The sequence below is a fragment of the Podarcis pityusensis genome (assembly GCF_964106645.2).
Source record: "Podarcis pityusensis genome assembly, chromosome: 1".
Lineage (NCBI taxonomy): Eukaryota > Metazoa > Chordata > Lepidosauria > Squamata > Lacertidae > Podarcis > Podarcis pityusensis.
The window spans coordinates 127,586,046-127,600,338 of record NC_138028.1 but is presented as its reverse complement, the minus strand read 5'-3'; the positions used below and the strand labels follow the sequence as shown (position 1 = coordinate 127,600,338).

Sequence of the window (14,293 nt, the reverse complement as noted above, 5' to 3'; positions counted from 1 at the left end):
CCTTTCCCTCCGCGTTACTTCCCTCGCTCCTTCTTCTCTCCTCCCCACCATTCCCGCCTCTCCCCGCCCGGCGCCTTAAGTTTGCTCTTCTTCTGCCTCGCCCGTGTGCTTGCGCGAACCGCCGCGTGTCTCCCATTTATTATATATTTATTGGGCTTTAATTTCCTGCCAGGCGAGCCTCTCTCTCTCTCTCTCTCTCTCTCTCTCTTTCTCTCTCTCTCTCTGTCCTCCGCCTGCATGCATGCATGCAAAACGGCAGTGCTGGCGGCCGGAGCAGCAGCAGCAATCGCAATTTGCAACCCCCCCCCTTTTTTCTTTTTGCCAGGGCTCTATCCTGCCCCTAAGCTAACGTAGGGAGACTATTTTTAGGGAAGAGAGGAGGAGGAAGAAGAGGAGGGGGGGAAAGAAAAGAAAAGTAGGAGGGGAAGAAGAAGAAGAAGAAGAAGAAGAAGGGAGGAAGCTGAGCTGTTATTTTGGATTCCAAGAGGAGGGAAGGAGGAAGCGAGGGAAGGAGGGAGGGGAAGGCATCGCCACCAGAACCACACCAACCCTAAAGTGGGGCGGGTGGGGGGTGGGGAACAAAAAAACAAACAAACCCCAAAGCGAGGAAGGACAACCCCAGAAAAGGACTCACTTTGCTTGATGACTCAACGCAACTAATAATCATTTGTCTCCTCTCTGGCGAATCCCTCGTGTTGTTGCTGTTGCTGCTGCTGCTGCTGCTGCTCTCACTGCCTGGCGGAGGGAGAGATTGAAAGTGACACATCGGGCGCTGCTTGCCTGCTCGGCGGCCACCAGAGCACCGGCTCCTGCTGCCTCTTCTTCTCCTGCTCGTTCGGGATAGCATCTCTCCCTCTCCCCTCTTTAGAGGCAGCCTCTCCACCCCTTTTTTTCTCCCCCTCCCCTCTTTGATTTCTCTCCCCCCCACCTTTTTTTTTTTTTTTTTGCTGAAGGTGAGAGAAATTAGTGTTTCCCTCCCTCTACTTCCTCGTCGATCCCAGGGCTCTCTCTCGCTTCTTCTTTCGCATTCACAACCACCTCGGGTGCCCTTTGGGGAAGAGCTCTTTCCTCCAAGCACCCAAAGCCCACTTTGGCGCAAGACGGCGAGGCATCCTGACCTGGGAGCGCAAGCCTCCCCACCCCCCAAAAACCATCGGGACTTGAGGTGGCGGTGGGTTGGGGGAGACGAAATAGACGAGGAGAGAATAATAACGTGCAGAGAGGAACCCAGAAAACTTTCCACCCTGGATTCTCTACTTTTGATCCATGGACAGAGCCCAACTCAGCCAAGTTACGGACAGACTATAAGCAGTAAGTACGCCAGGAAAGCTCTCCGATGTTCACGGCGGTGGTCCTGAAAGGTTTCTCTTCAGCAGCTAGATCGAAGCAAACAAAATAATTTACGGATGTCTCTCGCTGTGACGGAGGTGCTTTTGGCTGAAATGTTGCTATTCTATATTACGCTCCCATTTGTTTGTTTCTGCGTGACTCCGCAAACTGCTCTAGCCGTGGCTTTTCTCTCTCTTTTTTGGTTTTTGCTGCGCTACGTTGTGTAATCAAGCTTGAAAACTCAATCTGCTTGAGATAGCAGTTCGGCACAAAATATCGAACCGACCTGCCAATGCACATTCTAGCAAAGGGGAAATCCCGGAGGATGCAGGGATTTTTTCCCCCCTCCCTGCCGAGCAAATTTGTACTTTAATATTCCTTTGCCTAAGAATAAACAAAACAAAGCGGGAAAGAAGCGGCAAAGAATAGACTTAAGGCATCGATTTCTAAGTGTGTTTAAAAGCAGAGAGGAAGATGCCTGGCACGTAGTATTTTTTTTTAAAAAAATGCTTTTTAAAAATTAAGTTTGGAAGTGGGGTTACATTTTAAAGTGTCATTAGGTGCCAAAATAGGTCTGCCTGCCATTTCTTCCTGGTTTTCCCGGTACAGGACCCATTTTTAAATGTATTACTAGGTACCTAATTGAACCTCTTTACTGGTGCACACACCATCTGAAATGCATTAGTCTATTGAATAAAGTGTACTGCATATTTGCTTCTAAATAGATTTGTTTGCCCAAGTCCCTTGCTTTTCTAAATTGCACTCGACCCCAAAGACGAAAACCGTAGCCTGTAAATAGCTTCGGTACTAGCAATAGCTTGGTTTATAAAGCTGAAGTTGAATGAATGATCAACTTCCGTGACCCTTCCTTGTTAGCTGCCGGCTCGCGAGCAGCAACGTCGGAAGCGCGTTCACAAGTCAGGTGCAAAAGCGAAGCCTTCTGGCTAAGGTCCTCCATGCTTATGCAGATCGTTTTAATTCTGGCTTGAAGTGCTCTTCCTTTTTTAATGTATATGTGATTAATTGATACATTCAGTTTGGATGCTTCTGAAGTGGTACTGCTCATTTCTTTTCTTCCTCTTCTCTCTTTCTTTCTAGGTCCTTGCTCATTTTATTGTGATCTGCCTGTGGGAACATTGTCTCCAACTCAAAGTAGTATGGACCGGAGAAGTGAGAGTCCCTGTCTAAGGGATAGCCCAGACAGAGGGAGCGGCAGCCCTGATGTCAAAGGTCCTCCCCCTGTGAAGGTGGCCAGACTTGAACAGAATGGCAGCCCTATGGGAGCCCGAGGGAGGCCCAATGGCTCTGTCACCAAATCAGTGGGAGGTAACAAACCTAGTTGAACTAATGTATACATAACAGGCTGACGGCTGTGTTACAATGGCACAGGGTGTCAGGGTTCAGGTTGGTGAAGCTTGAGTGTCTCTTGGTGTAGGGTTACAGGAAGAAAGTCAGTGGCAGACTGCTAATGTCCCTCTTGCTTCTTTCATCAGTAACCAACAGCCTCATTATGGTTAAACAGGAAAGTGGTTTATACAGAAGGTGGCATATTTTGGGCATGTTGCCACTGTGTATGAGGTGTTAGCTGGTTATGTCACTGTTAGAGTTCTTAGCTTTTCCTGGAAAGCTTAAAAGGTGTTCCATTCTCTGCCCCTGTGTTAGAAGGACATATAAAATGTTTTGGGGTTTTTTGTTTGGCTTTTGTTCTGGGTTGCTTTCTAAATCGTGGCTTTTTTGCACTGTTACTGTATTTGCATCATGGGACAAAGATATTAGTTCTTTAACTCAATTAAAAAGGATCTTAATTATATCCCTAGTATTTTACAGTTTAACTGGGAGCTAATTTAGAATATTTTATAAAAGTTTTGGAATTGTAAAGTTAAGCTTATCTTGTATCTCAGAAAGCGGGTTGGGGTTTTTTTTTAGTCTTGTAATGGGGAAAATCTAGTCATTTTCGTTGCTAAGAATGCATGGAGAAAAAGAATTTATTCTTCAATATTTTATGAATGGCTTGTTTCTAAATAGGAGTACCGGTAAATTGCTGTACTATACACCTTATGAGTCTAGTTTATTTGCCGTACTGTTACTGTACCTATTACTAGTCTATCTTATTTGAGATTTATGGAATCTAGTTGAGTAGCTTAATGATGTTCTAGGGTTGTGATCCCAACACGCTTACTTGGAAGAAAACTTTTCATAGCAATCAGTAGATATAATACCAAGTAAATGTACAAGATAATAACTTTAAAGAATACTCTCCGAAACAAAATGGGATATTTTTTTCCTTTTATGGACAGTTGCTACAGTGATTTTTTAAATGCACTGATAGAGTTGTTGGACAGTGTATATATCATTTTCTCTAGATACTCTTTCTTCTCTAGATACTCTTTCTGTGGTGTGATTTCTGTGTCTCAAGTAGATGACTTAAAATCCCAAACACGCAGCTGCTTAAAGATCTTTAGTTCTGAATGTCATGATTTCTCACTTCTTTTACCTTATCTTTGGACCTAGATATAAGTGCAGGATCTAATATTTCTGCACAGTTTCTAAAGAAGAAAAAATACATACAAAACAGGTTGTTCTGCAAAATATGTAACATATTACATATGTCAAAAATCTTATTGCATAGGAAGAAATGCAAGAAAATACAGCATAATACCATTGCACTGCTTTTAACAAAACATTTCTTGGGATCAGTGGGATTAGTAATTGCCAAAGATTGTTAAGAAGCTGTAGGTTGAGGTTATCTTCTTCCCTTAAGTTAGTTATCTGTGTATTCTAAGATAATCTTGAGTAAAGACAGCTAATAGTGGATACAAGAGTTTAGACAATGCTTAGAGAGTTGGTGAATGAACCTTTTTCTCACTGTTGCTCTTATTGATTTGTTCTTAGAGGCAAAAAAGAAAAGAAAAAGTGTTAAATTAAATATTACGCTAGAAAGAAAGTTTAAAAAGTAATAATGGAGTACTTGTGGATTTGCTGCTGACTAAATCTTTCTGTAAATATTTCGAGATATGCCCTGCAGTAGCTGGGGGCTATTTGAAGCATTATTGCTTTTTAAGAAAGGGTTTGCGGGTTTGCGTTAATGTCTTTTGGGTTTCTAATCTACACTGAGGTGTGTGTGGGAGGCTTATTTTTAAATTTTGGCCTATGTATGTTTCCAAATTGCTTCAGTGCTTTGCCACAAGAAGGTCACAACAGTTTGTGATATCAAACTGTTCAAACTGTAGACGTTCAGTCAAGTGTGATGTTGGGTAGAGGATTTTATTCAGTTTTACATGGAGACTTTCGTTACTCAAGGCCAGCTCCTAAGGGGTTACCTTCATATGAACTGCTGATACATTTTTTCCTGTTAACTTCTTGTTTCATAAAGTTTATTGTAGTCCTTGTACTTGTTGGCTAGTGTTCCATTTTTAAGTAAGAATGAAAAAATGTTTGATTTCTCAACTCAGCAATACATATTTTTTAAAGTACTTTTAAGTCCTACTATCTTGATAGGGCAATGTTTGTTTTAAATTGATCGTCATTTTATATTAAAATCTTTTAGGATACCTAGCTTAACTGTCTCATGAATGGCTTTTTGCTACATCCCTTTCTAAAACGACGACACTTTTCAGTACAAATCACAATGTGGCTTTAAAAGCTGTATTGCAATGGTATGAAAGTTGTACCTTTACTGTAACTGTAACACTCAAATATGATTTTTATAGAGGTGAAAATAGTTATACCAGCAAGGAAAACTAAGGCCATATGTAAAAATCTCTGGCCTATGAAAGTTAGTTAACAAGATACTATCTAGTTACGTTAATATTCAACATGTAGTATAGTTAAAAGAATTTCCAAGATTTTTCTTGTATGGTGGGTTTGATATTTAATGAAAAGCTGAGGAAAGTTCCTGAATGTCACATCAGTTGCTTTAAAAATAGCATGACTATAGAACCCTACTTTTCTTGTTTCTCTTTGGGGGTGAAAGTAGATAATACATGGATTATCACTATGTTCTATTTGATTAAATAATGAGTTAACAGATCTGAAGACACGGCCAAGTGATGAACTTATATTGGTAGACTTACTATTTTTAGAATTCCTTATTCTTTATAATGATATCTCTAAGTAAAGGCAAAAACTCGCAAGGATATGCAATTGTACTTCACTGTTTTTTTGGGAGGGGAAGGCATGGTAAAATAGATTTTACGGGAAGTTGTTCTGTAACTAGTGGCATAATAGCTGTTCTAGAGTGAAACATTTTTTGACATTGGGAAGAGAGATAAAAGTCTTCAAAAATCCTAAACAAATGTTAAGCAGGGTGTGGTAGAAGTAAGTTCCCCTGGGGACTTAAAACCTTTTACTATTTACAGTGTTAATTTTAGTTGAAGTAGTCAGGGTTAACTTTTTTTGCCTTAGGTATTCTAGCACTTCCTGCAGTTACCTAAGTAGTCTGTTTTAAACATCTATGTAATAAAACAGAAGTGCTGTGATACTCATGATTGGCAGTTTTTATAGTGAGACTGTGGGAGAAAAAGGCGAATATCTCTTTAAAACACATATGACGCCTGGGAGAGAGGTTAAAGCAAGCAAGAGCTCTGTGGTGTTGACAGCTTTATATCCCTGCTGGGTAACATTCACTTACTAGAATTGGCGTCCCCTCTCAGTTAGTAATTCGCTCCATAAGGATTTTGAAAAAGGATGATTAATGGCCAGGAAACTCAGATTTGTAAAAATCCTGATTAAAATGTATCTGTGTTCACGATTCTTCAATTCTCATGTGCATTTACATTTTATTAGTCTTTAAGAGATGGAAAATCAGTTTGAAGAACTCAAGTAAAAACTGTGCTTAATAATTAAGGCTATGATCCTAATTTTACAGATTTAGAAGTGTTAAAATCAGTGGGGGTTACTTTAAACAAATCTTCTATTTTGTCCTTTGGTGAAATAAACTGAAATATAGAATCCACTAGCGCCACATGCTAAAATCTAGTATAATAGTAGGATATTTCACCTATACCAATTGATTCCCATAGTGGTGGTAGAAGCTTGAAGTGCATCTTTTTTATGATTTTAATACTGATTCAAAAACTATTAGAAATTTACCTAAATAGAAGTTGAGGGGCGGCGGCGTGTTTAACAAAGTTATATTTTAATATTTTATTGGAAGACCAACCTTTTGTGCTATTTCTCAATGGGCTATATAAAATAAATGATAACCTATACAGTTTAAATGTTAAGAGAAATACGCATGTTTTGATACAGCTGTTTTGATTATAAAATATTCAGTTTCTGTCTTTTTGGAAGTTAAATATAGGTACACTTCTTAATCTGGTTCAGTGTTTATCAGATAAATGATAATTGTGTTTTAAAAGCTAGCAGAATAATTTATAGCTAGGCCTTAATTGGTGTTAACTCAGAATAAAAGGCCCATTGCATTTAGTGGGAGTTACTTCAAGAGAAGTTCGAACATGGTTGCAGTGTTAGATACCAAACATGAAGCCCAGTCTTATGAATATTTCTTTAAGTGTCATTGAATTCAGTGTTTCTTACATCCAAGTAGAATTACAGCCTTTGTTTTGAGGCCTAGCGTACTACTGTTGACAGCAGTAACATATAAGTAATTACTACTACTAGTAGAACCAGGTGTAGGAGTATGTTGTGACCCTTTATTACTGCTGACAAATCTAATGATGGGAAATCAAGGTTAATGTTTGAAGCATTCAGATAGGACACATTGATCAGAGCATTGATATAAGTTGTCATCTGAATATTGTGTGTGACAACTGTTAATGTGATTTACTGGTAGAGAATAATACTTTGTATTTCATTACTGTTCCTTCTATTCATTGTAACTGTGTGAGAGGTATATTGCATTTCCTTGTATTTGTAAAGGTTGAATATACCTTGATAACAAAAGCTAGTTCAAATGACAAAGACAGGTTTTCTCTTGCACAAATTTGGATTACACAAATTTTATATAATATAACATGCTGGATAATACACTTTTTTTTAAAAAAAGTGCATGTTAACATTTTTAAAAGTATTGATTCATATATATATATATGTTACAGAACTAAACCCTCTAAAGTAAAATTTGAGGAACAGTATTGCTCTTTAGATAGTATAATGAGTTTTATACTTTTTTACATCCGTCTTTGTCTTTTAAACATGAACATTGCATACACTTGGAGTCACCTAGTATGCCATCTCCTTTCTCCCAGTGAGAGAATAGTCTTCTGTGATTTCTGTATTAACAGCAAATCTGCAGTTGATTTGGTTTCAAAATATTTGCAGCTCAGCATCCACAAAAATATAAAATATCATCCAATGAGGAGTCATCTAGGATCATTTTGGAACATTTTACTTGAAATGTTCTTCATAAAGTTGTAACCATAAGAGATTTGAAACATCAGTATTAGCTCTAAGTCTTTTATGCATGTTTGTTTATACTTTGGAAAAATTGGATCAGATGCTTACTTGGAAGTAAATCCCAGTGATTTCAATAGAATGCATGACTGTTAATGTTTTGAGAAACACAGTCATGTTTTGGATTTAGGTGCAGAGTAAATTGTCTAGTCAGGCTTTACATTGCCTGTCTATCTGCATGTGCATTAAATTTACTTGGTTAGAAGTGTAGCTGAGTTGATTGGGAGAAGCATGCTTAGGATCAAGACCATTATAATATTTTTCCAAACTTCTCTGTTGATCAGGGCCCATTAGCTCCTTTATTTCTGTTAATGTAACATTAATATAGACCATATTTCCCTAGAAAGTGAGCAGATCTGTAGGCTTTTTTTTTTGTATGGATAGCTGTAGGATGAGGAGTAAGGAGTCCAAGTCTACTTATTTGAAATAACAAAACAGTATGATTCATTTCCAATTAAATCTGTTTTGGACGAGCCAATATTCTTATGTTTTGTACTGTACATGCATTCTGATGCTAACATCTATTTACTAGAAACCAAGTTTAAATGATTTCTTACTACATAGCACTGGGGCTCTAGTGTCAGCAGAAGTACATGGAGTAGACTAACTCTGTGTCTTCCAGTCTTGTACTAAATGTTGATATATGATAGGTTTTTTTAAAAAAATTAAATCTATTAGTAGCTTATCTGCTGAAAAGTGGTTATGGTCAATGTAGCCTATCTGTGTATACAATAAAGTATACAAAATGTAACATTTTCTCCAATGCACATTAACTGGTAATAGTGGAATGCATTGTATCACCTGTGCAAGAAATGTATTTCAGTAACGCTTTATAAATCTTGATGTTAATTTTTTACACTGAAACTGTGCACTTAGAAGTTGGAGAAAAAGAAGTGGCGCTTTGTAAAAGGTATACTGTATACTATTTTGACAGACTTATATTCTGTAGGACTTCAGAGCTGGGCAAAGTGCGACAGTTAATGACAATATAATGTAGAATGTATGCTGATACAATTCTCAGCTAATTTATTGTTACCAAAGCAAGCCACAGAAAAAACCCCTGACGGTAGTATAGTAAGCATGAAAGTGCAACAATGAAACAATGCATCATCATTATTGTTAATGAAATTCATTTTCTCTTTGGGAATAACTGAAAATTATGTGGAATAAGTGAAAATTAGGAAAGCATTAGGCCATTATAACCCAAGACATTAAGCAGACTAATCTAGTTCCATATCATATAACGTTGGGTAACTTATACGGGTTATTTACTGGGTTCTTTTCAGTAACGGTCAACAGCATTTTAAGATTAAAATACCATCTTTTAGGGTACTAGGGCTCAGCTCCTGCCTGTCTAATGGTGCTTTACAATCCAAGATAGTGCTCAGCTGACACAATGTGTGTATGTGACAGCACCCTCTGAAAGAGAAAGTGCTCATTTGGCAACACAGAATATTAACTTTGAACTATAGTGTGTGCTTAGCTGCCCCCCCCAATAAATGATGAATCAATCCTATGTTAATTGATTCCTACTGTATAAACTCCTCAGAAACAGATGCACTTTCATATGAAGACATTCTACAAGTGAAACTGTTTTAAGAGCTAAAGCCACAACTGACAAACATTTGAGAAACTGAAGATTTCAGAGAAATGTACTTAATTATCTCTCCCGTGCTGCATTTTCTCACCATATTTAAGCTGAGCATTCATCAGGGAGTACTAAGCATTGATCTTGTGTTTGTGAAGAATAAGTTTCAGTTAATTTGGAGTGCAGAAAAAAAAGGATCAGCATTGTGCAAGGCTTTCTCTATTATTGTATCTTTTTAAAGATTAGCACTAATATTTTCTTTTAGGGCCTTCATTATGTCCATTGTATTAACAATATCAATTCTAAAATTAGTATAGTTATGTCAATTTTACAACAGTATTGGGGAAATAAGTTCAGTAGGCTTTCTATTCTCTAAACTTACTTTGATTGCTTTGAACGTATTATCTCTGATTGTTCATAGCAATGCATGAATTGTCCAACAAATTGATTCCCCAAGTGATATAATATTTACTTTGTACCAAATAATTCCCCCCTCTATAACTTTTAATTTTTAAAAGTGTTTGATGCAAAAATATTTAAGATTAAAAATTAATTTTGCTAATGAGACAAGTAGAGGATATTTCTAGAGGTGCTCTGCTCTTTGGGGATTTAACACAACTGTCTTACAGTAATGTCAATAATTTAACAAAAATCTGTGCAGTCTTAGACACAAAAGTCTTAGAATTTAAGGACTGTTTTACATGTAACGGGCTATGGAAATGAATGAGTTTACCACATGTTTTAGTGAGTAAAATGTAAAGTGCAAGACAGCTGTGTGTGTGTGTGTGTGTGTGTACACACATGTGCATGTTCTGTGCAGAGCTACAATTAGCATTGTGTGTTAGTGGTAGTGAAGCTAATGCAAGCATTTTTCAAGTTATGGCATTCACTGGAAAAATGCAGTAAACTGGTTGTGTACCGCTGTGAGATGCAAACCATTTATTGGTGGATGTTTGATGATGCAGTTAGAATTGTTTACATATCTCAATTGATGATGATGATGATGATGATGATGATGATGATGATGATGATGATAATAATAATATATTTATACCCTGCCCATCTGGCTGGGTTTCCCCAGTCACTCTGGGCGGCTTCCAACAGAATATTAAAATACAATAGTCTATTAAACATTAAAAGCTTCCCTAAACAGGGCTGCCTTCAGATGTCTTCTAAAAGTCTGGTAGTTGTTTTTCTCTTTGACATCTGGTGGGAGAGCTTTCCACAGGATGAGTGCCACAACCGAGAAGGCCCTCTGCCTGGTTCCCTGTAACTTGGCTTCTCGCAGCATGGAAACCGCCAGAAGGCCCTCTGCGATGGACCTCAGTGTCCGGGCAGAACGATGGGGGTGGAGACGCTCCTTCAGGTATACTGGACCGAGGCTGTTTAGGGCTTTAAAAAATATTATTATTAAAAAATAAATTGGACCATTTCCCCAAGTTTTAGGTTGTTAAAGATTGCTGTGCTGTTAGAAATTAATAATTCTATGTGTGTTCAGTAGGACTAGAAATATACTTGCTATCATATGACTTGCTTCTTTGCAGTTTATGAGCAGTCATTCACGCCTTTCAGTAGTTATTACTGAAACTGTGGTCAAATGTTCCTATGTTGTATCTAGAGATAGCAGGATTATGCATACTATAATATAATCTTTGCATCTGTGCAAAATAGAAATTCAGTTAAAGATGAAACATACAAAAGGAGTCTTAGGGTGGTATCCAATAATGCACTTCCGTTAGTACAGTAATTCCCACTCATGCAACACAACTTCCCTTCCCTCTCCACTTCCCATGTACCCTTCCCAAATTTGGTACACATTTAGGGAGTGCACACAGCGGGGGAGTTTTGTTGCATAGACGAAAGTCCATTTGCTAACAGAAGCATGTTGCTGCATTCTACTCCTTTAATAATGTCTGGTTGACACAATACATGATTGTATTGTGTATACATTGTATACATGATACAATGATTCCAGATGTGAATCAGGTAGTTATGGATATGGAAGACATTCATTTTCCAGCAGTTTTTCTAACTGGTTTACTGCCCTGTTCCCATATTAGCCTGGTTTGCATATAATGCTAAACCATGGTTTAGAGTTATATCCATAAGCAGGAAGGAACCTTGCTCTTGCATAGTTCCTCGCTTCCTGCCTCCTGTTCAACTGCAAGAAGAACTTAACAGGTATTTAGTTCCAACTTTCAATTTATCCTGACTTGTGTCATATGTACCAGAGATTGTGGTTTAAAACAAACTCTAGTTAGTTAAACAAGCCAGCTTCAAACCCCATAGTTCCAAGTTGGTTTGTTTTGATGCTGACCAGAATTTGTTTTAAACCATGAACGTTGGTTCCTATGATATGGCAAGCTAGGATTAGTGGAAAGTGAAACTAAACTCTGTTAATTTTTTCTCCCAACCTCAAGGGAGAAAGAAGGAAGAAAGCATTTGAGCCTGAGACTTTTCTTAGGTTCTTTCCTGATTGTCCATGTGGTGCCAAGCTGTGGTCATCATGTTGATCCATGCGAATGTGGACCCATGGGCAGTCTGTACGTAGAGAACAAATGTATTCTGCATAGTAAAATTGGAGATGTATGCAGGCTTGAAAAGAAACTTGAGTCCTAGGAAATATGTTTAAGATCATAACCTAAAATCGTATAGGTGGAAGTTAGTTCCATTTAAAACAATGGAAATACGTTCCCACATCACATTTTTAAAGACACAAGGTGTCATTGTTAACTGGCAAATATTTACTTGTTACATGACACTGTTTCTTTGGTAAACAAAGAAACTTGTCTTCAATAACTTGATTTGCAGTTTTTCATAACATGTAATAGTGTTGGGCCTAGAAGCTACTTAAGTTTATCTCTAAGATACGTGGTTTAGGCTGCAAACCTATTCACATTTACGTAGGTGTAAGACACATTGAAATTAGTGTGGCATTAGTTCTGAGTTTATGTGGGTAGGATTGCACTGTTAGTTGGACTAATATGAGACAACATAATAATAGTATTGTGAGAAAATTTTCTTTTTTGTTTAGCGTATTTATTTGTCAATAGGTTTCTGGGTTTTTATTTCATTCCATGTAAAGGTGTTTAGGATTATGTTTAGGATCTTCCTTTTAAAAGATAAATATTGCTGATGCAGTCATATTACAAATGAAGCATGCCCTTTGAATAACCTATATTTTAAAATGGAAAATAAAATCATATTTTTATGTGATGTGCCTTTCCATTATTTATATGTTACAACTGAATATGCATATCTCTTAGATTTGCTATTTTGTATTTTATTGGCTATTAAGGAATAAAAATCTCACTTATGAGTTATGCATTACTTTGCAGTAAAAGGTGCCTTTCATAATGTCTTTTCCCAACTTACAAATAACTTTTTTGCCATAATACTCACATGCTAGCAGAGCAACATGATAGATGTCTCCTTAAGTGTCGTAGTAAAAGAAAATGACTTGAATTTTGAGGCTGTGGATAGTTTATGTTGTTTTGGACCAATTTCCCAAGCAGTGATCGAAAACAGATTACAATAACAATTATACAGTCAGAAGATGCAATATCCATTTCTGTTTTAATTGGGTGAAAGAATAATAAAAACATCATTAAGAAAAATGAGATGGACCTGTCACATAGTCTACCAATTTTTAGACTTTGAGAAAATACAGAGTAACTGAACTGGTGTTTAGTTTACTTCATCTTGTTAGCTAAAATCTGTATTTATGGTAGAAAATATGCAACTTGTGCTCACAGACATGGACAAGTTTTTAGTAACTGCTGTTATTAAGATTTTAAAGTAGAGGTGAAATAATTGGGCTTATGCCTTTTAAATTCAGTGAGAGGAAGCACTTCCTGTTGCCAGTTTAATTCCCCCTCCCCTTTGTTCATTACAACTTGATCCGTTTGTCATATGCCAGCTTTATGAAATCGAAGGAATATCTGAGTGGTGGAGACAGTGAAGTTTTCTTCCCAAAATGTGTCTTGGATCCTAACTTTTGTTCCATGAATGGAAAATAATTCACATTCATGGAGCGGGGCTATTCTGCCTTACCCATCCCTCCGCAGGCCCCAGGCCCCTGAAAATATGATCCTGGTTGTTGGATGGTGCAGGATTTGGTGCAGCAAGCTACAAATGGATGGAGAGTTCATAAAAACTTATCCTTATTACACAAACAGAGGAGCAACTAGGATGTAAACCACCGTACACTTTTCTCAGCTCTTTGTCCTAATTCATGCATCTACTTTTTGTGCTCCATCTCCCCACCCCACCACTGCAACCTTTATCTCCACGAATGCACAGTGTGAAAACTGTTGTCTGAGTGGCCTCAGTTCCCAGTTTGCTATTGCAAACTGTTGAAGTACAGAAGCTGGGCCTGCCTGTCGTGTAGCGTTCAGCTGATCTCTTCACCAGTGACTACCTGCATTTTTCTTCTGTGGGGATAGAAGAAAAGCTCTCAAAGTGGTGACTATAAACAAGTCCTGCATCTAGATCAAGTGAATTAATAATTAGAGATAAAGTAAGGTCCCTGGCAAACTGTAAGCTTTGTTATGATGAAGTTATTTGCAAACTTCCCAGTACAGTGGGTGTGCTTGCTTATTTCAGAGCTTTCCAAATTTTTCATGTTGGTGAAACATTTTTTAGACATGCATCATTTCATGACATAGTAATTCAGTTTTACTAGCAAACCGGAGGTTACACTAACCCTTTTCCAGCCCCAGGAGGAGCACGGGGAGCATTCGTGCGACACACCTACACACTGCAGCCGACAGACAAACGTGTCTTGACAGACAGTTTGGAAAGCTTTGGCTTATTTGTTTGTTGAACTCTGTAAGCCCTTAAAACTGACATGATCCTCCCCAGTCTCTTAAAAATAGTATTTGCCAAACGTACATCAGAAAATTGTAATAAGTGCAATATTCGATTATGATACAATAATTTACCAATATCATACAGCGTAAC

At 37.7% G+C, this 14,293-nt stretch overlaps 2 protein-coding genes across 3 annotated transcripts in view; both read left to right on the top strand.

Moving 5' to 3' along the window:
• FTCDNL1 (formiminotransferase cyclodeaminase N-terminal like) overlaps positions 1 to 14,293 on the top strand; it is a 454,166-nt gene that overhangs the window by 170,198 nt on the left and 269,675 nt on the right. The gene's annotated exons all lie outside the window — the stretch shown is intronic.
• The window catches only part of SATB2 (SATB homeobox 2), a 122,558-nt gene continuing 109,035 nt past the window's right edge, over positions 771 to 14,293 (top strand). For both annotated transcript variants that reach the window (XM_081016779.1, XM_081016778.1), the window contains exons 1-2: positions 771 to 1,311; positions 2,428 to 2,655. In XM_081016779.1, coding sequence (XP_080872905.1) covers positions 2,487 to 2,655 — 169 coding nt within the window. In that variant the 5' untranslated portion in view covers positions 771 to 1,311; positions 2,428 to 2,486. The remainder of the gene's footprint in view (positions 1,312 to 2,427; positions 2,656 to 14,293) is intronic.